Source organism: Cupressus sempervirens, chromosome 2, assembly GCF_028749045.1.
Source record: "Cupressus sempervirens isolate cs-2001-9-10 chromosome 2, ASM2874904v1, whole genome shotgun sequence".
Classification (NCBI taxonomy): Eukaryota; Viridiplantae; Streptophyta; class Pinopsida; order Cupressales; family Cupressaceae; genus Cupressus; species Cupressus sempervirens.
In genome coordinates, this window is record NC_143119.1 from 15,730,622 (window position 1) to 15,757,764 (window position 27,143).

The following is a 27,143-nucleotide window of genomic DNA, read 5'->3' on the forward strand; positions in this document are numbered from 1 at the left end:
AATAGGCAATGATACTTGCCTCAATCTTTTTGCCTTTGCAACTGTAGAGAAAGAGTTAGAATGGTATCATCTAGGATGGTATAGAGCAAGACAAGGATTTGATCCTAATGGTCTTATCAAGGCATCTCATGAAAATAAATTTAAACATATTCCTACTATAGAAGATTTTTGGGCCAATGCACAGGATGACTTTCATGTGAGGAAGCTAGCTTTCTCAAGGTTTTCAGTGGGCATGATGAGGGAAATCAAATGGAAAGGCCTTGATATTCATGATCAACTGGAAGATGATGAAAATGTGCTAAGAGAGGATTATGATATAGTAGATGGAACAGAATTGGGTCCAGTGGATTGGGATGATCATCAGGATCCTTCATTAGAGGCAATTACAAGGATAGTTGATCTACACACTAAGTCGTGGTATAATGGGAAGTTAAAAAAATTACAAAGTTAGAGGATACACCTTACTTATGAGAAGATGAAACTAGAGGAGGAAGGTCTAGCGGAGTTAATCAGACAGAAAGGTGAGGGTAGTAGCCAGCAACAAAGAATAGTTAAGAGCAAGAAGAGAAGTTTGGAGGTTGAGAAAAGTAAAGAACATCAGGAACCTCTAGTGAAGAAACAAAATGCAGGGCCATCAAGGGAGAGCATAAATGAGGCTAGAATCCAGGAAGCTAATATAAGTGGACAAGGGGCCATGGTAGAGGTGAGTTCTGATTTAGAATCAAGTGGTTATAGTGACAGCACTGAGTACTCTCCTCTCTTAGAGAACCAATGTGGAGAAGATGTGACAGTCATTAGTGAAGAAGAGGATTAGCTAGTTGATATTAAAGAAATGAGCTAGGCACCTAAGGTCATTGGTGATGCTTTGCTAATCCAACCAAATCTAGATTTGGGGAGATGCACTGCACCACTATAGTTAAGGCATGTGCTTATGCCAATAGGCGAGGTAGTGACTGCCCGAACAGTTGAAGATATCCAAGGGTTAGTGGAAAAGGGTGATAGCGAGAACCAGAGACAAATTGCAAAAATGGTGGCAAAGGTAATTAAGAGAGATGATGAGGGTCACTAAAAAGTTTAGACTACTATACCACAAGTTAGCAAGATAGTAGATTAGATTGTAGCCCAAGAATATGAGATAGTTGAGCATAACTTGGGGAGAATCTTAGATGACATGGAATGTGAGGAGATCCATGAAGGCATAGTTTCAACTAGAGAAAGGTTAAGGAAGGCAAACAAAAGGATTGTAGAGCTAGAGGCCAAAAATAAATATTGGAGATATTACTAGCCTATCCAATAGTTGCACCAGGCAGTCCTTCCTCAAGACAATGGGAGCATCATAGAAGAAATATTGGCTTAGCTGCATGAAGTCAAGAATTAGATCTGCAATACAATCCAAGATGGGCAAAATTTCTTGCCTTCCTTTATCTTGACATTCAGGTCATTAGTGGTTGTTACAAACAAATTCAAAACATTTGAAGGTGAGTGGAAGGAATTCCTTCCAGACAAGGACTTAGCCATTCTTGGGCTACAGGCATTCATTGAGCTACCAAAGATATATTTGGAAATAGCCAAGTTGGTAGATGAAGGAGGATTGAGTATGGTGGAGCCTTGGTTTATTGCCTTGACCATCAAATTGAGGATACTTGAAGAAATACAGAATGAGATTGCATAGCACAACCCAGGCGTTGACATTTCCATTTCAACCATGTTGAGCGATGTTGGGGCTGCACTTGATTTTGAAGATATCAAGGAGGAGGACGTCAATGAGACAGAGTTTGGATCAAGATTATATGAGTTGGGGAAGGTTGCCATCAAGAAGAAAAATTTGGGAACCCTTGCCTCCTTCAATGTCTTTATCGAATATGTGAAAAAATATGAGAAGGATCATGAGAAGACACTGCAAGCAGCGAGCAACATGATGAATTCAACTGAGCTCAAGATGAAGCATACACTTTGCCCTCCCATGAAGGAAGTCAATGAAAAGATAGCCAAGTTCATCACTTTGGCAAAAAAAATGAAAAAAATGGTTAGAACTATATTAGAAGATCATTTGATGTAAGCCCAAATGGAAAATTCTCCTTGTTCTTGGGTAGGATAGGTGTTTGATTCTGGTTGGCTACCATTTTGGTGCCTTCTTATTGGTTGCCACTTTTCCTTTTTTTCATTGGTCCATTGAGAGGTGGCATCTTCTCATTGGCTGATGGGGTGGCAACCCTAATTAGAGTTTCTAGGATCCAATCTGGATTGTTGATTTTGCCTGTTAATCTCTACTATTGGTTGTAATTGTGGTCTCTATATAAGGCCATTTGTTCTCATTTGCAAAGGGTTGAAGAAAATTGTTGCTTAAGATAATACCAAAATCACTCTCTTTATCATTGTTGTGACTTGCATGCTGATTAAGAACATTGGGTGTTATTGCATGGTTTCTACTTCCACTAGTTAGATTTCTTTTGAAGTAATTAAAATAGATTTCATTTCAAGAAGTTGTTAAGTAAGAGTAAGAGTAGACGGATAGTTATATGGTGATATTAGTAGATGTTTGATAGGGATCTACAACTAGGCCACTAACATCCTAGCGGCTTGTTAGGAAGCCTTGCATGGTAATCTAGTATTTTCCCTTGAATCATTGCATCTATGGAGGCAGAGCCGCTGATAAGCTTTCATCATATTTGATCTCCATCCATTTTCTAATCTTTCCATTCATGGGAGTAGGAATAGAGCAGAAAGTAATTTAGAAATTGGAGTTTTGAGGAAGGAAGTCAAGAGAAGCATTATTGGCGGACACACCCCCCATCATCACCACCATCAACATTATCTAGCACTCATACAAACCCATCATCATCACCATCATCCCAAAACCCAAGTCATCCTTGAATGAACAACGTAAGGCTGCCTATGTGATTATGAGAAAATCACATCAATAACTGAGTTAGTATCCATAAGTGTAAGGAACATTGTATTTTTTCTGATGTCTTCATGAGTATTAACTTTTCAAGAGAGGAATTGAGTGTTCAATATTTCATATCAAGTATTCAATTGCTAATATGTTATGTAGTAGTACAAAACTGACATCAACACAAGAAAGTACCCCATTTTTGTTAAAGTTCATTTGTAGTATTTGGGTAACAGTAGGGTTCCGGTTAGCTAATTAGTAGTCAAGAAAGGCTGGTCTCTAAGTAAATGTATGTAGATGGAAATAGTTTCTCTGAAAAAGGGTAGGTTTTGTTTGAATTATGCCCTAATCTTGAAGCTTTCTAGTAGTTTAAAAGACTTAATGAAGATGTATTAATCTTGAAATACTATTAATATAAGCTACTTCAATATAGGACTCTGATATTGTGGAATGAATGGTATCATAAATTGTGGTTTTATTTTCTTCCTTTGGAATGGATTAAGTAGAAGTTTTTCTAAAACTTTCTCTATATGGATTATCGATTTTCTAAGTGAGAACAGTAGGATATAATTTTAATGCCTCTTTGTAGCTTCAGATATTTGAAAAGGTGAATAAGAAGAATGTTATTTTGCTTCCCCTAAATTATTTTAACAAGGTGAGAAAGATGGATCACCTCATGGTGGTTTTGTTTAGAAATAAATGTAGTTTTTAGACCAATGTCATTCAAATGAGTGCCCATCTATTTGAAGCCTCATCTTATCTAAATCATGAGAAAGAAAGCTAGAAGGCATAATAAATTAATAGGTTACTTGTATCTTTCATATATATGTTAGTTTTTTCTAGTGTGGGTTTTTTGGTAAACTACTCAACATATGGAATTAGCGGAAAGCATGATCTTATGAAGAACAAAGTAATTTCTTTTCTTTTATCATTAATATATTTTTTAGAAGCATACAAGGAAATTGATATTTTGCTTTATCACTTTCTCATATCATTGTGTTTGACTGAGAAGTAAGGGACCATTAGAGTCAAGTCCCAAGAATTTTATAGCTCTTACTCTTGAGTAGACCAAAAGACACATTGTATTCGGATCATCAAAAGATATTTGAAAAGTCTCCTTGTGTCATTAAATTGAGTAGTCTAGAAAAAGTAGCCACATGGCTTACAAGATGAATACCATCATTAAAATAAAAGGCCCTAACTCTTAGTTGGCCTTTGACAAACCCATAATAGGTATTCATCTCAAAGAAGTCCTCCTTAACAAGCACTTTCCAGTGGTTCAATCTTTTTTTAGGATTTTGGCCAAAGAATTTATTATGAATATAGATTGGTGTTGAGTTCATAGTGATATCCCAATGATGTTCCTAGCTATGACCAGTTTGATTGCATTGACAAAGGATGTATTAATATATTGGTTAGGTGTTTGTTTAAGCTAGAATATTTAGGAAACCTGGCAAAAGTTCTGGCCAACATGAGAGAAGACCTCCTGATTTGCAGACCCTATCACTATGGCATTCCCTAGCATGGACGATAGCTAGTTTTTTTTTAACCAATTATTTCTTCTTTTGATCCAACTAGAGTGATTGAATAGTTTCCCACTATTCATAGGAATGTATACTTCCTCCCCCTTTTTTTGCATGTCAAGAGAACCTAAGTAAGAAACTGGCTGCAGAAGTATTTTGCAGAAGATAGGATTGGAGCTTGGGAAAATGAAATAGAGGTGAGCTTAGAGTGTTTGGAATTTCCACTTGTAGAGGAAGAGGAGGTTTCAGAATTGGAGGACTCAACATTGTCCTCTCTAATGCCTGTAGACTATTCTGCCCATCCTGTGTTCAAATGATTGAGTCAATCTAAGGTCTCTAATAATATTGGGGCTTATTGAATGGATGGAATTGAAGGGGGCATTCGACCATAGTATTATTGGTCTTTTAATGAAATGAGATGTTTATATTATGTTGTGGCAAACTCTTTCTTGAATAGAAGTATATATGTTTTATGGTTATATTTTATTATATTTTATTGCTCATTCAATTTTTCTTTTCCTCTCTCTTAGTTCATGATTGCATTTTCTAACTTGGTATATATTTCCTTGGTATTTTGATGGTATATATTATTCTTTATTTAGGTTTTCTCTAACCACCTAACATGTAGCATAGAGTATTGGTTTCAGGTAGGACTGAAAGTAGAGCACATTGTTTACAAAAGGATTATTGGGATCAACCCCCAGATTTCTTATTCTTAATTGTAATACATTGGATATTTTGATCTGCGTAGGGCAATACTGAAGGACTATTGCCCAACCTTGTCCTCTCAGTGCCCCTCAAGTTGGGTTTCATTTGATCTATTAGACTTAATCAATGGCTTCAGCCTCTTGCTTATCAAAAATATATATATAATAAAATTTTATATAGCAAGAAAGGCCATTGAGAGGCTATGCATGTAAATGGTCTATCCATGGATTGTTAAATTAAAATGTGTTTCTTGTTGCAATCTAAGAACAAAGAGATTGTGTTTGTTTTATGCTTTAGATTTGAGGTTGCTAGGCAGAGAGTTACTTGCTCTTTGCATCAAAACTAAATTTACTAAAATTGATTCTGAAGAAGCTTGTGAATGGGCCTCATTATAATACATAACCATTAAAATGCCTTAACATGGTTACTTCTTATCTCTCAAAATAAACACATGATAAGTCCTTGATATATAGTTCATAAAATAAATTTAAAAACCATCAAATTCTCTAAAATTACATGAATGTCGCAGTCACATAGATCTCTTGGCAGTTTAATAGACAAAGAAGCCACACGCTTAATCTTCTTCATTGTTTTCTCAGAAACCCATCATCATTATAGAAGATATCAGAATAAAATATACCTTTACGGACATGAGTGAAACAAACTAATTAAGAGAAAACTGGTAATATTCAGATTAAACTTGAGCTTGTAACTCTGGGAAGCTGAGGAATTACCTATTATTCCTAAAACTAAAGAACACCGTCATGGGATTAAGATTGTCCGAAATGGTCCTAGTGTATGTGCATGTATACTATAGATCCTCGTGAGATAGTTTCTACTCTGACTCGGTGTCACTATCTTCATATTGTTCCAACTCTCCGAAAAGTATAGAATTGCCCTTGATGACTTTTCTCAGCACATCTTTGACGGTCTCAATTCCTTTTTTAGAAATGAGATTCTCTTTAATAGAAAGCTAACAGAAATTGGGCTCATTTGCAATAGCTTCTGCAACAGCCTTAGCCCCAATTTTAGTCACTTCATTTGCACTCAAATCAAGTTCTTGGAGCTGCTCATGACCTTCAAATATGGCTTCACATATTACAACTAATCCATCATCCTCGAGTTCATTTTCTATTGCATAAAACCCGGTCAGCAAGTTATTTACAGCAAGGCATTCTGCTAAAGCTAGAGCTGCTTTTCGAGTGATATAATTTCCTCCTACCTTAAGAACACTTAAAGATGTGTGAAAAATCAAACTATTGCAGTCACTGATTATTAATCACCTATCATAAATGATTATTGAACTGCTGAAAACAAATTCCCAACTAATATTGAAAAATAACACAACTGCAATTTCACTTATAATACGGAAAGAAATGAGCAACACAATGAACACAATATTTTTGGACAAATTGTCCCTGGAAAAAACCCCTAAGGGAAAACCAGTTCTACAGATGAGGAATTATATTAAACTTTAGCAAATCAAGAGATACAAAATTCCTTGCCTCTCACTGGCAGAACTTCGACAACCTCCTAATTTCTCTCGCTGATATTCCCCACTACTATCTCCACGCTAACACTGCGCCATTGCTAACACTACAAGATTGTTTGCTAACACTGCAAACGTTTCTCCCAAAACTTCTTATCGAAATGACCCAATGATCCCTTTTTATACTACTCCTGTTGGTAAACCAACGACCGAGATTAAATCAAATCAACAACTGAGATTAAGACAACTCGACAGCCAATAATAGAATTGGTTGCAAGGTGTCCAAAAGGGAATCTCTAAAATTAGTAAATAATAACCATTTACTAATTCTTGGCAAGTGGACAAACAACTGTCCAAAACACCCATAAATACAAATTTTATTCATAGATAAGGACGAACAGCTATCCAAGCTACCCATAAATACTACTACTATTTTTGGGTCATAAATAACAACTATCCAACTAACAATAATTAACACTCCCTCTTAGCGAGGAAGTTGTTCTGCATGACACCCATCTTATATCTGAAGAAGATAAATTTGGCCTTTCCCAAAGCCTTCATCAGAATGTCTGCTACCTGCTCATCTGTAGGTATGTATTGTAGTCGAACAACTCCCCTTTGTACACAATCTCTGATGAAGTGATATCTGATATCTATATGTTTAGACCTATCATGAAACACTAGATTCTCAGACAACTTGATGCAACTTTGATTGTCACAATGTATCATAGTAGTCTCAACCTTCTGACCAAACAAGGCTACTAACAACTTCCGAAGCCATATAGCTTCACATGTCACCATGCTAGCTGCTATGTATTCTACTTCTGCTGAACTTAGAGCCACAGACTTCTGCTTCCTGCTGAACCAAGATACAACTCATGATCCCAAGCTGAAACAACACCCTAAAGTGCTCCTTTTGTCTATTGTACTTCCTGCCCAATTTTTGTCAGTATAGCCTATCAACCTGATACCTTCACCTCAAACATATCTGATCCCATACTCGACTGTACCATGCAAGTAACATAGCACATGCTTAGTCACTATCCAATGCATTCTCTTTGGTTCAACCATGAACTGACTAAGAGAGTTTACTGCAAATGCTATATCTGGTCTAGTGTTGACCAAATACATAAGCGAACCAATCAACTGTCTATATAAAGTGGGATCTACATCTTTCTCCTTAGATGTATCTACCTTCCTCCAATTCATGATCATGGGTGTAGACATGGCTTTGCAATCCTCCATCCCAAATTTCTTCAAGATTTCAATGCAATATTTCCCTTGACCAAGGAAAATCTCCCCATTTTTTTGCCACACTTCCATGCCTAGAAAGTAGTGCATAAGTCCTAAATCCTTCATCTCGAACTCTTCTGCAAGGTTCCTCTTGCAATCCACTATGAGCCCTAGTGAACCTGTAAGAAATAGGTCATCCACATAAAGAACAAGAATGAGAATCTCACCCCTAACCATCAAGTAGTAGAGGTTAGCATCTGCTTCACTCTTCACAAAGCCCATTTTCTACAAGTATGTATCAATGCACTCATACCACGCTCTAGGAGCCTTCTTGAGTCCATACAATGCTTTCTTCAATCTGCACACGTGGGTCTCTTTGCTTTGTGCTACAAAGCCTTCTGGTTGTTCTATGTATACCTCCTCCTTCAACTCACCATTGAGGAATGTTGTCTTGACATCCATTTGATGGATTTGCCATCCCATCTATGCTACAAGTGAGATTACAGCTCGTATAGAAGTATGCCTAGCAACTAGAGATAATGTCTCCTCATAGTTTATTCCCTCCTTCTGAGAGAACCCCTTTGCCACAAACCTAGCCTTGTATTTCTCGATGCTACCATCTACACCATGCTTTATCTTATAGATCCAACATGATCCAACTACAACCCTATCTATTGATCTAGGTACTACCTCCCACACATCATTCTACATTATTGAAGAATATTTCTCAACCATAGCATCTCGCCACACCTAATGTTCTGCAGCTTCTTGATAGCGAGAAGGCTCACTATCTACCAACTGACTAACTAATGCCACATAGTTATTGAACTTGGCTAGTTGTCTTCGCTGTCTAGTACTCTTCCTAGGAGCTCCCACAAACTCTTGAGTATCCCTTTGTGTATCTAGAACCACATGGTTCCTATTACCAACTGTAGAGGATGAAATGTCAACCTCTAAGTCTTCTAGATGCATTTCCTGTTGCACCTATTGCTCCATACTCTGTGAATCTTCACTAATTGAGTCTACACTCATACTGGTAACTGTACTTGAGCTTTGCTACCCTTGACTTGGTCTTGGAGCTTCTGTTGGTTGCTCACTCTGATCATCTGCTGGCAAATCTCTGGATCTCTTGAATGCCTTGTCCTCCATGAACTTGACATCCCATCTGATAATAATTCTTTTAGTCCCTGGAATGAAAATCCTATATGCCTTTGAGGTCTCACTATACCCAAAAAAGTACCCCCTCTCTGCAGTCTGATCTAACTTTGTACGTGTATCTCCATGAATATGACAATATGCCAAACTCCCAAATATCCTGAATTGACTAACATATGGCTTCTTCCCTGTGAAAGCCTCCTCTAGTGTAATCTTCCCTAGCACCTTGTGTGGAACTCTATTCTAAATGTAGACTATTGTATTACATGCCTCTGCCCATAAGTAATGGGGCATGTCCTGGTCATGTAGCATAGCTCTTGCTGCCTCCGATATAGAATGGTTCTTCCTCTCAGCAACTCCATTTTGTTGTGGATTGTAAGGAACAATCCATTCTCTCTTGATTCCTTCTCTAGTGCAGAACTCCTGGAAGACATTTCCTTTGTACTCACCTCCATTGTCTGACCGAAGAACCTTTATCTTCTTTCTTGTCAAGTTCTCCACAAGAGCCTTGAACTCTTAGAATCGACTGAAAACCTCACCCTTAGTCTTCAAGAAGTATATCCAGGTCTTTCTAGAGAAATCATCAATAAAAGTAACATAGTACTCATATCCTTTGAGAGATTTAGTCGACATTGGTCCACAAACATCTGAATGTACTAGATCAAGAACACCCTTCGATCTGGTGTCACTCCTTGGAAAAGATGCTTTCACAAACTTCTCCAACACACATCCCTTACATACATCGTCATGCTCTGTGCTCACCTCTGGAACACCTGTCACGGTCTCACGAAGCAATCTAAGTGCTCCATGATGAATATGGCCCATCCTCCTATGCCATAGCTCTCCAAGATCTCTAGGATTACTGTTGCTCATAAGTGCCTTAGGAGCATCAAACTGCAATCTATAAAGGCAACCACTCCTAACTCCAATAGTTATGGGCAATTTCCAATCCTTATGCTTAATCAACACATGTGTCACTCTAAAGAGTACATTATACCCCCTATCCTAAAGAACAGATACAAAAATCAAGTTCATACCTAAGCCTGGCACATATAACACATCATGAAGTGGAATTATCTTTCTATTCTCCCTCTAAAACTGAACAGTCCCTTTCCCAATAGGGTTGAGTTTGGACAAGTTTCCCATAGAAATCTGGATGTTGGTGTCCTCCTCCTTGTAACTAGAGAAGTACTCTCTAACTCCTGCCATATGAAATGACACCCCACTATCTATATACCAAACACACTGTGAGGTTGAGCTAACCATACAAGCTATGAGTGCAAACTCATCTTCCATTCTACTGGAGAGTTCTTCTGCACTTGCTGAAGCTGCCACCTGCTTCTTACCCTTCTTCCTCTCTGGGAAATCACTGACATAGTAGCCAAACTCGTGAGATCCAAAGCACTTGACCTTAGAAAGGTCCTTCTTCTTTTCACTTTTTGAATTTGATCCTTTGCTAGATCCCTTCTTTTTTTTCCCTTTACCCACTAGGGCAACATTCTCTTGTTCCACCTCATTTTTCTTACTGTTGTTGGCTCCATTGACAAGACTTAGTCTAAACTCCTCCTGAGTGAAATCAGTCCATAGTCAATCCCAACTCGGTAAAGTATCTCATCCACTGACAACTTGAACAAAGACACTCCATTGTTTAGTAAACCCATTTAGGGCTATTCTCACTTGCTCATCATCACTAGGGCTATCTCCAACAGCCGCTAACTTATCCTTGACAAGTTTGAGCCTGGTGAGGTAACTTGTGACATCTTCTCCCTGATTCATCCGGGTATTCTTTAGCTTCTCTCTGAGAATCAACTTCCTATTGGTGGTAGCATTCTGGTACAGATTTAGAATGGCATCCCACATCTTCTTCGTTATATCTAGCTTCGAGATATGTGGAACAATATGATCCTTGACACCATCAAGGATAATCCTCCTCGCTTTGGCATCGTCCTTCCTATATGCTGCAAGCTGTGTTGCATCCGTTGGTACAGGTACACCACTGGTAGCATAATCCTTGATACCATTCTCTTCTAACAATAAAGAAATTTTAGCCTTTCAGACACCAAAATTTGAGGCACCATCCAATCTATCTTGATCTCTCAAACCAGCTGAAGCCATCTCAAGGGTTTAAAGCAATAATAAATCTAAAGAGATCAAAATTCCTTTCCTAGGGCAAAACTCTTCTACCCTTAACAATGTTCTGATATCATGTGAAAAATCAAACTATTGCAGTCACTAATTATTAATCACCTATCATAAATGATTATTGAACTACTGAAAATAAATTCTTAGCTAATATTGAATAATAACACAACTGCAATTTCACTTATAATACAGAAAGAAATGAGCAACACAATGAACACAATATTTTCGGACAAATTGTCCCTAGAAAAAACCCCTAAGGGAAAACTAGTTCTACAGATGAGGAATTATATTAAACTTCAGCAAATCAAGAGATACAAAATTCCTTGCCTCTCACTGGCAGAACTCCGACAACCTCCTAATTTCTCCCGCTGATATTCCCCACTACTATCTCCATGCTAACACTGCGCCCTTGCTAACACTGCAAGACTATTTGGTAACATTGCAAACATTTCTTCCAAAACTTCTTATCCAAATGACCCAACGACCCCTTTTTATACTACTCCTGTTGGTAAACCAACAACCGAGATTAAATCAAACCAACGGCTGAGATTAAGACAACTCGATAGCCAATAATAGAATTGGTTGCAAGGTGTCCAAAAGGGAATCTCTAAAATTAGTAAATAATAACCATTTACTAATTCTTGGCAAGTGGACAAACAGCTGTCCAAACCACCCATAAATACAAATGCTATTCATAGATAAGGACGAACAACTATCCAAGCTACCCATAAATACTACTGTTATTTTTGGGTCAGAAATAACAGCTGTCCAACTAACAATAATTAACAAGATGGAGCTTTATCCTTGAGGCTGTAGACAATAGCAATCACCCCTTTATCATGAAGATCCATATAGCTTAAAATAACTATTGTGAGACCTAGATGTCCAGAGATGACTTTTCTCAGAGCAACCCCGCCTGCTTTCCCAAATATGTTAGCTCCTAAACAGAGCATCTTCAACCCACTGCTTCTCCCCAAAGTGTTTACTAAATCCATAGCACCGCGAATTCCTATTTTGTTTCCCAAGAACTCAAAACTCTCTAGAGCAATGCATTTCGTAAAAAGCTCTCAAATGGTCTTTGCTGCACCGTCTCCTGACTCAGTGTAGGTGAAACACAAACTCTTAATCATTTCAACAGATGGAAGCAGCTCACAAATGGCTCTAGTAGCTTCTCCAGAAATCTTGCCACAAGCAAATCCCAATACTTCCAGGGCTTTCTGAGATTTCAAGAGTGGTGCAAAAGCTCTGACACCCTCCTCCCCCGATTTTTCCTATGTCAAGAAACAAGGATCTCAGCCGACATCTTCATAACGCAAATGAAAATATTGACATAACCAGAAGCGCCTCATGCACAGGTCTTCCAAAGAAAAAATGTAAAAGTTGCACATCTCTTAAAGTTTTCTGAACATAGTTCAGGGCTCTTTTTGCAACAAGGGTTGTCTCCACTCTGAAAATGTGGTTGGCAAAGCATAACTTGATACAAGAATCCTTGAGCTCTTCCAATGGCCTCAAGAGATCTATAGCCAAGCCCAGGTCAACAAAGAAAAAATTACCATCTGTATTTGATATATCAAAAATAGTTTCTTCCGACACTTTATCTGCGTGATTCTGGATAGTGCCCATGACCTTATCCAGTTGCACCTAGCATAAATTGAAAATAAGTGCATGAAATCAAGATACAGTATAAATTGTAGAAATTGATAGATATCATAAAAGAGTTTCCCAATTTCCTTCTAAACCATTACCTTTTTCGGTTCGCCTTCACTGAGACAACAAAAATCTCTCAGAGAAGAATTCTAAAATCCAGAGTTTATAAATCTGTCTCAAATAATTTCGTTCAAAGTCAGCATTTTTGTAATTTACAATCTTCTTACAATAACATGAATTACGCATTTAAACATCTACATGCATTTGTATTTGTATTAGTTGTAACGTCTTTCTGAGCTGGCCTGCAGTGATGGCTTTGAATTCCCGCTATTTCCAAATATTTATAATAGAAATTCTTTTAAAATTGCTTGGAAGTCAGAAATATTAAGGAAAATAAAAATTTATAGTTTTATTTTTTATAATAGAATCTAGAAATATTTATGTTGAGAGGTATATAATCCCAGTAAAAATTCAACATTGGAATGTGGTAAAATAGTTAGTCTAAAAAAAAGATGCATTGTGTCATAGTTTTTCCCATTTAATTGTTGAAGTGTTGTAGATTGGGGAAAACATAGGGTTGGAATGAAGAGGGGAAAATAATAATTGGAATAAGCTAGAATGAAGTGAAATAGCTTTCATTAATAGTTGTGAATACATGAATGAACAATTTATTTTATTTTGTTTAAATCTATACGAGTCAAACATGACAAATATAAAAAAAATAGCAAATCTACTTTCTTAAAATTTGTTTCATGATTACATTTGAGTCTTTGCAGAATATAGTACATAGAGTATGTATATCTTGAATAGCTTCGAAATGATGGGACATTTCTAACAATTGCTAACTTTTTCCTCAACACTACCACCAAAAATGCCATTGACCAAAACTTTGTTATCCATGAACACTTAAAGATCAAATGCACTTCAACAAATATTACTCGACCTTCTCATACAACTTTCATTAACTAAGACATTGAGTATTCCTAAACCAAGCCAACTAACTACAACTTCATTTTGAGATCAAATGCACTTCAACAAATATTGCTCAACCTTCTCATTCAACTTTCATTAACTAATGCATTGGGTATTCCTAAACCAAGCCAACTAACTACAACTTAATTTTGATATATGAGAATTGTAAGTCAAGTAAGCCAAGAAATTGGGACAAATAATAAGCATTCAACAACCAATGCACTAAAGTACTAACCCAAGCTAGCTACTGAATCATCTTCCTTCCTTGGTGATGCATCTCAATTGGTATAATAAAAGATCATTTATAACTCCTTTGTTGCATTAAAGATGTTTTTAAAACTAGAAATATAAGTACCATGATCAAATATTCTAATTATATGTAGAAAGGTTCTATCTAAACCACACTTGGGAACTAGTTTAAAAAATTCTAAGTGATTGGATTGAAAATATCAAGATCTACAAAGGAAATTACTTCTTAGAAATTGTTATACGATAAAATTTAAAATTGAGATTAAACCATAATTTAAAATATAATACTCTTTCAGTAATATATTTCACTATTTCGAATGAGACATTCATTTATCCCCTTTAACTCCAAGTATATCATTAGTTTGACATCCTTGAATTTGTCTTGACAAACTTCAGACAATTTGTTTCTTCATCCATTTTGTGGGAATTCCTACAAGACATTGTGGAGACCATTCATAGTTCTTGACTCTTTATTCAAGATCTCCTCAAGGTACTATACAAAATTATATCTAGAATTTATTTTTGCGTAACTTTTACAAAGTTGTCATTTAGGCCTTAATAGAAGTGCACACTCTATGCCAAAACCTTCATCATTTCATGTGTATAGAAGAAAAAACTAGCACAAAAGTGAATCTACTCTTCAAATCTACCAATGCATTTTTCAAAACTGTAGGGGCCTCTTCTTGCAGTCATTCCACACAATATTCAAACCACTTTCATTGAACCCAATCCACTAGCCCTATTTTTTGTCGAGAATTGTGTCTCAACGTTGCAAGCATTTTCTGGAAAATTTTAAAAACAAATTGTGGTAGTTCTCTACATGTTTATGTGTTGGAAAAAGGTGTATGAGTTGTTAAAAATGTGTCTTCTCCTTTGTAGAATATATGAGGGTTATTTTTAGAATATAAACAACTCATTGTATGACTTTTATGGGGGTCTAAACTAGAGGAGAAAAGTATGGACGAAAATGCTATTTTAACTTAGTTGTTTTCCTATATTGGAGTTACAAATGACAAGTCGGTAACATGTGGCATGGTTGGGTTGCCCATGGTTTTGTAAAACCACAAATGGTTTCCAAGTTGTAAATCACTATAAAGGAGGCCTTGGGGAGGTGTTTGGATTATCGAGTTCAGTTTGCAAGACTGGGTGCTAGGAGTTTTTCTGAGTTTTAGTTGTGGTGATGCACTCTTGTAAGAACTTACATTGCAAGTGTATTGTAATCTTCTTTATTTGATAATACATTGTGCGGGTTTTTATCTTGGAAGGGTTTCCCCATGATAATTATTGTGTTATGTGTTTATTATGATATTTCATTTATGCATGTTTATTTGTCCATTGAAATCTTGTAATAGTTAGCAAAAGTTGCATAATCATCCTCTCAAAATTAGTGTAGGAAGTGATTCCATGCACCTTTTCTTCCTTACAAGTGGTACAAAGCCTGGATAGTTTTGGTTCTATTTGTTGGGTACAAGGTTTTTTGAGGTAATCAAGGTTTGAGTGGGAGGTTATGCAGAGGTTTTCATTTCTATGTTGTAGGATTGCAAAGATGGCAATCATATTAGGGAGGATTGATGTAGAGAAGTTTTATGGCACAAACTTTGAGATGTGAAAACTAAAGATGGAAGATCTATTGATTAATTGGGATCTATGGCATGTGATTGATGAGAATAAGAAGATGCCCATAGATCCAAATTTAGCCACGCAATATGATGTGATAGGCAATAAAGCTAAAGGTCTCATTAGACTGTGTCTTGCATACTTAATTCTGATAAATGTCCATGAAGAACCTACTGTAAAGAAGCTAAGTGAGAGCTATCAAGCAATATCACTAACGAAAAAGACTTTCCTGAGGAAGAAGTTGTATTCTTTGAGAATGGAGGAAGGTGGACAGATTTTTGAGCAACTTGAAAGTTTTAATATGTTGGTGAATTAGTTGAGCTCCATTGGGGTGTCGATGGATGAAGAAGAAAGATACCAAATCTTGCTATGTTCACTGCCAAACTCATGGGACATCCTTGTCATGGCTAAAAAGAGCATTTAAATTGCCATGAAAATGGAGGATGTTGTTGGTTCTCTACTTTTTGAAGATATGAGAAGGAAGGTCTCTTTGAATGCCAAAGAGGATTTGAGTGTTCGAGGAAGACCAAAAGAAAGAGGCAAGAATGAAAAGCAGCATGGTCATTTTAAGTCCAAGAATAAGAGAAGATCAAAATCTCCTGGTAAGTCAAAGGCAATCTGCTAGAACTGTGGCAAATTTGGACACTTTCGAAAGGACTACAAAGAGTAAAAGAAAAGGAAAAGAAGAAACAAGATTCTGATTTTGAGTCCGAGAAGGAAGATGAAGATGCTTTCATCGCAACCTTGGCTACTCATGCAAGTGAAAATTCATGGTTGATAAACTCAAGTGCATCTTTCTACATGACTCCTAATAGAAACTTTCTTAGTAAGTATGAAAAGTTATATGGTGGTAAGGCGTATTTGGTGATAACTCAATTTTTGATATTGTTGGTCATGGAAGTATTCATGTGAAATTTTATTATTATAGGATTAGAAGATTTGATGGTGTCTTGCATATCCTAGGAATCGCAAGGAATTTATTATCTATTAGCAAACTAATAGATGTGGGTGTGCATGTACATTGTTCTTAAGTAGGTGTGAAAATGGTGAGAGGTGTTATGGTAATAGCAAGAGGAAGTGAATTGGGTACATTGTACCAGCTTGATGCATGCATGATTGAGTGCAATAGTACTTCTAATAAGATTATGAAAAGGATTAATTTGTTGGAGAAGGAGAGGGTTTCTCTTTCAATACATGGTCATGGGTTCTGGATACCCAAGAGTGCTCTATCTACTAAATCAATGTTTCTTGCAAAGAAGACTATGTTATGGCACTAGACTCGGCCACATAGGTGAGAAGGGTCTACAGACCTTAAAAAATAAAAGCCTTGTTGATGGGTTGAATGACTACAATCTTGAGTTTGATTTTTGTGAGCATTTTATCTATGGTATAGAAAATCACATTCAATTTTACTCAAGTTCTTATAAGTCCTTATGTATTTTAGATCTAATCCATTTAGATGTATTTGGTCTAGTTGATGTTCCTTCTATTGGTAGATCATTTTATTATGCTTCTTTCATTGATGATTTTAGTAGAAAAACATAGGTTTATTTCATTAAGAGTAAAGTTGAATTTTTTAGTCATTTCAAAGAATTTAAAGCGATGGATGAGTTGTGTCATGTCCCCTTTTCAAATAATTAAAAATAATAATCTTTGCTAAGGCAGGCAGGCCCAAAAAGGTGAAGTTTCAGCAAAAGGGGATAATCTTTGGAAGCGAATGGACTAATAAATGAAAATTATTATTAAAATATGTTTTATTAACCCCTCTTGGATGTCAGTTAGGGTTATGCCCTCTTTTAAGGAGTTTGGAGGCATTTTGGGCTGTTTCCAGAACTTGATTTTTGCTCATTTCTTTGTTATTCTTCAGAGGCTGCCAAACCTGTGGAGAAGGAGACACAGGAACGAGAGTTTTCAGGTTTCTAGGAAGGATAAGGATGGGAGTTTGAAGCCATTCGATGTGCATGCTCATGCAGAGTTTGCCTTTGTGCTGAACAGTGCAAATTTGTGAGTTTTCGGGTGTATATTTTGTAAGAGTTTGGTGTTTCCAGTTGAGTATTTCATATCAGTTTGGGTTGCTGCTGTATATCAGACTTTTAAATATTAAAATAGAGCTAAATATATCTATTTGGATATGATTATTCTTATATGATAGATTATTAAGTTTTTGTGGTGATTCTGGGCTATTTTGTGCTATTTTCGAGAGCCCGATGAGCATTGTTTTTGTCGTCCATTTGGGAGCTATTGTGTGCATGTTATACAGATCTGGAAATTTCATTTTATAGGCTGTTATGCTGCTCAAATTTTTGTAAAAATTTTCACTTTCAGATTTATTAATAATAGGTGAAGCTGTGAAGCTTTTGGTACTATTTTTGGCATGCCCGATTTGGGGTTTCTTGAGAAATTTGGTGGATCTTTGTGATATTAGTTGTTGGATCTTGAAAATCTAATTAGAGGCATGAAATATCATATAAAATCAGTAAAGGGACATTTCAAGTTGCAAACTAGAAAGAAGATAAATTTTTTGAGAACCAATAATGATGGTGAATATTTTTCTAATGATTTTGACACATTTTGTAAAGGTTGTGGTATTAAAAGAGAGAAGATGACTCTATATTATCCAAAATAGAATGGAGTTGCTGAAAGAATGAATAGGATTTTGATGGAGAAGGCTAGGAGTATGCTAAGTGGAGCTCAACTAGAACAAAAGTTCTAGGCCGAAGCTATAGCCACTACTTGCTACCTGATAAACAAGTCTCCTACATTAGCTTTTGTTGATAAGACACCAATGGAAGCATGATCGAGCCACAAGCCTCCGCTTAGAAATCTCAAAAATTTTAGTCGTGAGGCATATGCTCATGTGCCAAAGGAGAAGAGGACAAAATTGGACAAGAAAGTTGTCAAATGTATCTTCATCAGATATAGTTATGGTGCTAAAGGATACAAGCTCAGGGATCATGTTGCACAAAAGGTATTTTATTCTAGAAGTGTTATTTTTAGAGAAACTAAGCCTTCTTCTGTTACAGTGCAATCAGAATAGATAGAAGAAAAGAAAAATGTGATTCAACTTCCTGCTACACCTAAGAAATTTGGATCAAGGCCCTTAGAAAGACAAGATGTTGAGGAGAGCTCTATGAGTTCTAAATCATCAAAAGAAGAGGGGGAGCCTAAACCAGATCTTCTTAAAAGGTCTAGTAGATAGAGGAAAGCACCAAAAAGGTATGGATATTCTCCTAATGATTAGACATGTATATTTTCTTTGAATTCTAATATTGATGAATCAAGATCTATAAAAGAGGCTCTTGGTATGAATGATTCAAAGTCATGGAAAATAGTCATGGAAAAAGAGATGGCAGTCCTTAAGAGGAATGAGACATGGGACCTTGTACCATTGCCTAAAGGATAGAAGCCTGTTGGTTATAAATGGGTGTTCAAAAGGAAGATGGGTTCAGATGGAAGAATTGAGAAGTATAAAGCACATTTTATTGCAAATGGTTACTCTCAAGTTGTAGGAGTTGATTATGGTGAAAAATTTTCTCCTGTAGCAAAAATGAAATCCATTTGATTTTTACTTTCTATTGTAGCAGCTTATGATCTAGAAGTTGAGCAGATGGATGTGAAGACAACTTTCCTTCATGGAGATTTAGAGGAAGAAATTTATAAGACACAACCAGAGCACTTTGTGGTGAAAGTTAAAAGTCATTTGGTCTGTAAATTGAAGAAATCCTTGTATGGTTTAAAACAAAGTCCTAAGATGTGGTACCAAAATTTTGATACATATGTATTGAGCTTGGGATTTGTGTGATCTAAATCTAATCATTGTATATATTACAAGTCTGGTGGTGATTATTTCCTGGTTATTGCCCTATATGTTGATGACATGCCATTTATTGGCAAAAGAAAAGGTTTGATTACAAAATTAAAATCTTAGCTCTTAGCAAAGTTTGAAATGAAAGATCTTGGTGTAGCAAGGCACATTCTAGGAATGGAGCTTATAAGAGATAGGAAAAACAAAAAGGTTTGGCTAGGCCAGAGTAAGTATGTTGGTACTATTCTAAGAAGATTCAATATGCAAGTGTAATGTCCCCACTTCTTAGGACAAATTTATATAGAAATTATGAGAAGTATAGATTATTAAATTCAATTCTAGTGATTGATAACTAGGGATTATGACATTTCTACACATCTTTGAGGATCCTTAATCTGGCATCCTAACTCTCTAGGAGGATCCCCTATGTTCATGAGGAACAACCTTCGATTATTTTGCCTTCTTCCTTGAAACTACCTTTCAAGTCAGGCTTCATAATCCTTTGGGAAGACCCTCTAGGTTCCTCAGAATGATCCTCAATTAGTTAGAAATTATCCCTCAAAGACCTACAAGATCATCTTAACACATCTACTACATATCCCTTCAATAGTTTCATATTAAATGTTTAATGTAAATCAATACTCTTCCTAAAATAATTTACATTTATTATTCTTTATATTCACCTTTATTGTGAATCCTAGTCATAATTTAATTGATCTTAACAATTCTCATATTTAAATGGTATAAAATAGATTAATACTAATACTATTACTATATACTAGTAATAGCACTATTATAAAATAATTAAATATACTTTACATTATATAATCTAATTTGATAATGATACTATTATTATTATTATTATCATCCCTAAAGAATGAAATAACCATTATATATACATATGAACAATATATTCCTATAGATACTTAACCTCCTACTTATCAACCTTATAACTACTTGCATTGTCTGATGATGATGTTATTGTTTTGGGCATACTTCTCTTGCTTATGTGGTAGCCACCCCTATTTATGCTTTGCCCGTATCTTGGTGGGTCTATACAATAGACTTGTATGATAGTTGTGCACATTGGATAGTTAGGACTGATTGGCTGTGATGCCCGATCAACACATTACCCAATTTCATGGGTCCTTGGTAGTCAGCAATCAACTTACCTTAGCTGACGGTGATGCTTGTACCTCCTTGTTTGAATATGCTTCAGTCTTTTCTTTACGCTAGTGTGATTCCTTAATGATGTGACATATCTCCCCCTTGTCCCTTTTGACTCCACATTAATACTACTTATCTTTCCTTGAGTGGACATGTCCCTCAATATTCTCGGCAATAGGATTAGTGTATGCATTAATTGTATTTTGTTAGTATATTTGTTAGTATTTTATTTATTTGGTTTATATTTAAATGTCTATAATAGCAATGCAATCGGTTAGGTATCTTTAATAATGTTTATTACTAATAATTCGTATAATTATTATTATTATGAATAATATAAATTTATATTATTATGAATAATATAAATTAATAATTAATTAGAATAAATGGACTATAAATATTTATCTATATAGTTTGTCAATAATGTTTCCTTTTGTGAATAATTGATGATAGTATATATGTTAATGTTTCAGTTATAATTGTAGGATTCCCTTTTAGGAGGGGTCATGACAATAGGATTCCAGTGTTAGCATGAATGCTAATGATACTACATTAGGGGAGTAACCTAAGCATTGGAGAGTATTGATATGTTGCATTCATGACTGTATTTGTCATTGATGTCAACATAACATGGTTTTTGTAAAGACTAGGAGAAAAATAGTTAGAGATCTTATTGATATGGACAATGGTTTGATTTTCTAGTGATGCACAGTTAAGGACATGTTCCAAACTATGTATTGATGATGTGGTTAAGTGCACAGAGTCTAAGTCAATGGCATATGACAGTTGTACCTGATTTACTGAGAATAGTACAGAAATAGAGTATTGAAGAACAATGTTCTGATGTTTGATTGCTATCTTTCATATGAGATGTAATGAAGAAGTGTGTAATGAAGAAGTGTGCAATCACACAATGATAGAGGACAATCATGTGGTGATTTTAGTGAGTATGCAAGCCCTAGTATTGCATGTGCATGAAGTTTTGTATAGACTATGAGCCAATAGTGCTATTGTAATTGTAATTTAATTAACTATCTTTATATAATTAATTAGGAAAGCCTCAAGGCCAACTCAAGGAATTATTATGAAGATATGGTATAAAGGGAAGTCATTTTCCTTGTTTGTAATGTGGATGGATTATATGAAGTACAACTAAGTGAAGTGCAAAGTTATTGGATGTGAGATATGGTTACAACATCTGAAGGAGCAGAACTCTGGTTGATAGGAAAAAGATAGAGGCAGCAAGTAAATTTCAGTTCTATTATTCTACAAGAAATAATACAAAGGTCATTTGGATAGTGGGTTCATTGGTCTTAACCTCAAAGTTGTTTGGGCAAAGGGTCCAACTATCTTCCACAACTCCTAACAGGGTTGAAATATCCTAACAGGGATTCAAAGTTTTCTAACAAGGACTCATATGTATCGAATGTTGTAATAGACTCCTAATAGGGTCTATCCTCTAACAAAGAATATTTATATTAGTACATCATCTTATGAGTACCATCCCTACCAAAGTTTTTCCTCTGATCAAGGGTTTCTCTAGTTAACATATCTCATATTAATTGTGTATGAGTATCTTGTTGTGATTTCAGTTTATATTACTCATATGGTTAGGTTTGTTTAAGGTTGATGTTTATGATAATATTTGAATAACTACTAACCCTCCACCCCCCATCTCACTTATATTAGTGAACTATATATTCTCACAATTGGTATTAGAGCATTAGGTCCTTGAAGAATAAGTTTAACAACTTTGGGAGATCAATCATGAATGTGTTCAGAAAAAATAGTCCAAGATTTGATGGGGTCAACTATGATAGTTGGAAGGAAAAGATGAAGACTCATCTATTGTGCATGGGTCTAGGATATTTTCTTTTGACAAAAGCTAACAAGATAATTATCGATGAAGGAAAGCTCGAGGAGTGTAGTGAGTGAGAAAGATATATATTCATGTGTAACATGAGAGCTAGAGAAGCCTTGTTGTTAGCTCTTCTAGAGAATTGATACAATTAGGTAAAATCACTTCAAACATCTTATGAAATTGGTAATCATTAGAAGTTACTTTTGAAAGTGATGATCATGCAAAAAGAATGAGATTGCAAAATTGAATTTGCACATTTCAAGATGCTAAGATGATGGAAGATGAATCTATGAGAAGTTATGTTGGTAGAATATTAGAAATTGTTGCAAGAATTTGATTTCTTGGTGGAACTAAAGAAGATGATGAAATTATATGGAAGATCTTGAAAAGCTTGACACCACCATTCAAGAAAATAGCTCAAATGATTCAGCTAGTAATGCCTTGCACTAAAGATTTCACAAAGGAAACATTGTTTGGAAGACTAGAGTCTACAGAAGTAGAACCGAGACAATTTGGAGATCTAGCTAGAGTTAAGACAACCTTTAGTGCTCTAAACATTCAACCCAATCTATCTAGCAATACAAGAACAAGAGGAGATTTTGTTGGTAGCAATAGATCTAATGGAGACAATAAGATTGAGGAAGGAATATCCCTTCTTGTGAGAAGAGAGAAAGATGGTAAGGAAATCTTTAAATGTTGGACTTGTGATGAATTTGGTCATTGTTCATCTAAATGTCCTAAGAGAGATAAAAAGTATAAGGGAAAGTTTAATCCTGGAAGAGATAGAGATAAAAATTGTTTGTATGCTAATGAGGATGAAGAATCTGATGAAAGAGGTCAAAGTGAAAGTGGTGATGAATTAGGGTTTATGGCTATCAAGGAAGATAATCTTGATAAATAAATTAGAGAAGAAAGAGCTCTAATTTCTCAAATTAAAAATAAGTCTGATTGGGTAATTGATAGTATTTGTTCACATCACATGAGTGGTGATATGAATAAATTTGTTAAATTCAAAAACTATGATGGAGGTATTGTTAGGGTTGGTAACAATGCAGCCTATCATATTACAAGGATTGGATCCATTACTTTAGATGGAAGGACTAACACTATTATTTTGCTGATGGCTTGAAACACAATTTTTTTAGTGTTGGACAGTTGGTGGACAAGGGATATCAATTGCAGTACACAGAGAACACCTGGATTATCAAGGATAAGGATGGTAATTTGCATTTGAGAAAAAATGATAATGATTTATTTATCATTGTAATATTTTTGGATGACATAATATTTGGAGGAAATGATAAAGAAAGTGATAAGTTTGTTGAAAAGATGAAAAATGAGTTTGAAATGAGCATGATAGGAGAAATGAAGTTTTTCCTAGGATTGCAAATTGTGAAGAATACTGATGGGATATTCAATTGAAAAGAAAAGTATCTAAAATATTTGTTGAAAAGATTTGGATTAGAGAGTTGTAAACCTATTGGTACACCCATGATAACTAGTCATAAGTTATCTAGCAAAGATGAGACAACTATAGTTGAGCAAAAAATGTATAGATCTATGATTGGAGGATTGCAATATCTGACCCATTCTAGACCAGATATAGAAAATGTAGTTGGGATTGTAGCTAGATTTCAAGAAAATCCTATAGAGTATCATTAGGTGGTAGTAAAGAGGATATTTAGATATTTGAAACAAACATCTAATTATGGGATTTGGTATGACAAATCATATCATTTTACTTTGTACGCATATACTTATGCATATTGGGAAGGCAGTATGGATCATAGAAATAGCACCAGTAATGAAGCATTCTTTCTTGGAGGAAGATTGGTTTCTAGGCTGAGTAAAAAATAAGACTATATTTCATAGAGTACAATTAAGGTAGAATATGTTGTAGCAACAAATAACTATAATCAAGTTATGTGGATGAAGTAAATATTGAAGGATATTATGATTAAGTTTACAAAACTTGTTATCATTTACTATGATAACACAAGTATAGTGAAGTATGTCTAAGAATCTCGTATTTCATTCTAAGACAAAACATATATCTATCAAATATCATGTTTTGAGAGAGAAGAGAATAGAAAAGGAAATTAGATTGAAGTATGTAAGTACTAAAGATCAGATTGTTCATATATTTATGAAGCCTTTTCCTAAAGATACTTTTGAGTACCTAAGAGGTATGCTTGATGTTATGCCTTTGCCTACTTCTAAGTAGATGATGCAGAGAGTTCATCAATCTAGTGGTGCAGAGCACTATGGTTAGACTCGACTAAATTGTGATGCTTCTTGTATGGGGGAGTATCTGGTATGTACTAAGTAACTGAGGAATCTTGGCATTTGGTATTTGGTATTGAACAATGTCTTTGGACACTTGAGCTAATTGAAGAGTTGAAGATGTAGTTATAACAATTGGTAACAATTGGTATTCTATATTTGTTTGAGGCCTTTGGCATTGATGTTAATGGGGGAGAGAATTTGCATGAAAAACATCTCCTAAGCTACGGGGGAGAAGAACTCATAAGTATGTATGAGGAAGAGATATCTCTTTAGGGAGATTTAGAAAGATTCATGTAAAAGAAGCAAGAGTATGCACCTGATGTGCATATGATGTATTATGAATTTTTAGTGTGAAGTGAATAATTGATGTCTATCCAAACAAAGGATTTTCATCTATTGTGTTGAGATCTTTTAGTGTGTGAACAACCAATGCATGTTCTAGAATCTAGAGGATTTCAGATTGGTGAAGAGAATTTGAGAAGTTGTCAGCAACAACAATAAAGTATAGTTTGGTATTCTTGGAACTTAGATTTTTTTCATCTATGTTTCCATCAATACCAAAGGGGGAGATTATTAGCATGAATAATGATGATACTACATTGGGGGAGTATCTTAAGAATTTGAGAGTATTGATATGTTGCATTCATGATTGTGTTTGTTACTGATGTCAACATAGCATAGTTTTTGTAAAGACTGGGAGAACAACAGTTAGAGATCTTACTGGTACAAACAATGGTTTGATTGTTTGATGATACATAGTTAAGGACATGTTCTAGACTATGTCACAATGATGTGGTTAAGTGATTTATTGAGAGTAGTACAGAAACAATGTATTGAAGAACAATGTTCTAATGTTTGATTGCTATCTTTTATTTGAGATGTAATGAAGAAGTATATAGTCACACAATGATAGAGGATAGTCATGTGGTGACATCAAAAAGTGTGCAAGCTCCAGTATTGCACGCGTGAATTTTTGTATAAACTATGAGCTGATAGTGCTATTGTAATTGTAATTTAATTAATTATCTTATTATAATTAATTGTGAAAGACTCAAGGTCGAGTCAAGGAATTATTATGAAGATATGGTACAAAGGAAAGTTGTTTTCCTTTTTTGTAATGTGGATGGATTGTATGAAGCACAATTAAGTGAAGTGCAAAGTGCAAAAAGGAGCTGAGTGCTTACTAAATGTGAGCAAGCAATCCAAGGGATTATTGAATGTGAGATCTAGTTACAAGATCTAAAAGAGCATAATTCAAGTTGACAAGATAGAGATAGCTGAAGGAAATACATTTTAGTTCTATTATTCTACAATGAATAATACAAAGATCATTTGGAAAGTGGGTTCATTGGTTTTAAGCTCGAAGTTATTTGGGCAGTGGGTCCAACTGTCTTTCACAACTCCTAATCAGGTTGGAATCTCCCAACAGGGATTCAAAGTCTCCTAGCATGGACTCATAGGCATTGAATGTTGTAATAGTCTCCTAATAGGTTCTATCCTCTAACAAGGAATATTTATATTAGTACATCATCTTGTGGGTACCATCCTCACCAGGGTTTTCCCTTTGATCAATGGTTTCCCTAGTTAACATATCTAGAGTTAATTGTGTATGAGTATCATGTCGTGGTTTCAATTTATATTACTCATATGCTTAAGTTTTTTTATGGTTGATGTTTATCATATTAGTTGGATAACTGATTCACCCCCCCCCCCCTCCAGTTATATCAATGGACTATATATTCTAACAACCAAACCATTGAGTGTTCTTGATACTATAGGAACAAATCTTTCTAGCTCACAGAGTCCTACATCCCCATAGGAGATGGAAGAGATTAGTCAAGTATCATATCAGAGTGTTGTTGGAAGTTTGATGTATGCTATGGTCTATACAAGACTAGACATTTCCCAAGTAGTGGGAGTACTTTCTTGTTACATGTCTAATTTATGAAGAGCACATTGGGATGTAGTAAAAAAGATTTTTCAAATAATTTTTGAGTACCTAAGAGTACTCTATATGTTTCCATGGATTATGAACTGAGAATTCCTTGGATAGTTAAGGCTATGTGGATTTAGACTAGGTTGGTGATGTTGGTAGAAGAAGATCCACCAATGCATATGTGTTTACATCATTCAGTGGTGCAATCGGTTGGATGAGAAAGAGACAAGCTGTGATCACTTTGTCCACTACATAGGTAGATTACATGGTAGATACTCATGCCTACAAAGAAGCCATTTGGCTAAAGAGAATGTGTTCAATTATAGAGTTCAAACAGGGTGCAATGACAATCCATATTGATAGTCAGAGTACAATCTGCCTAGTGAAGAACTTGACATTTGATGCCACAACCAAGCACATTGATGTACAATATCATTTTGTGAGAGATATGGTTGAAGAT

The 27,143-nt window shown here is 35.4% G+C and overlaps 1 protein-coding gene across 1 annotated transcript in view; it reads right to left on the bottom strand.

Moving 5' to 3' along the window:
* Positions 1 to 6,097: 6,097 nt before the first annotated feature.
* Positions 6,098 to 27,143, bottom strand: part of LOC149570858 (RAN GTPase-activating protein 2-like) — a 29,509-nt gene continuing 8,463 nt past the window's right edge. Inside the window, exons 2-5 of the mRNA XM_089815647.1 lie at positions 12,889 to 12,939; positions 12,479 to 12,784; positions 12,231 to 12,414; positions 6,098 to 6,342 (exon numbers count right to left, since the gene is read on the bottom strand). Of these exons, the coding sequence (XP_089671773.1) occupies positions 6,098 to 6,342; positions 12,231 to 12,414; positions 12,479 to 12,784; positions 12,889 to 12,939 (786 nt within the window). The remainder of the gene's footprint in view (positions 6,343 to 12,230; positions 12,415 to 12,478; positions 12,785 to 12,888; positions 12,940 to 27,143) is intronic.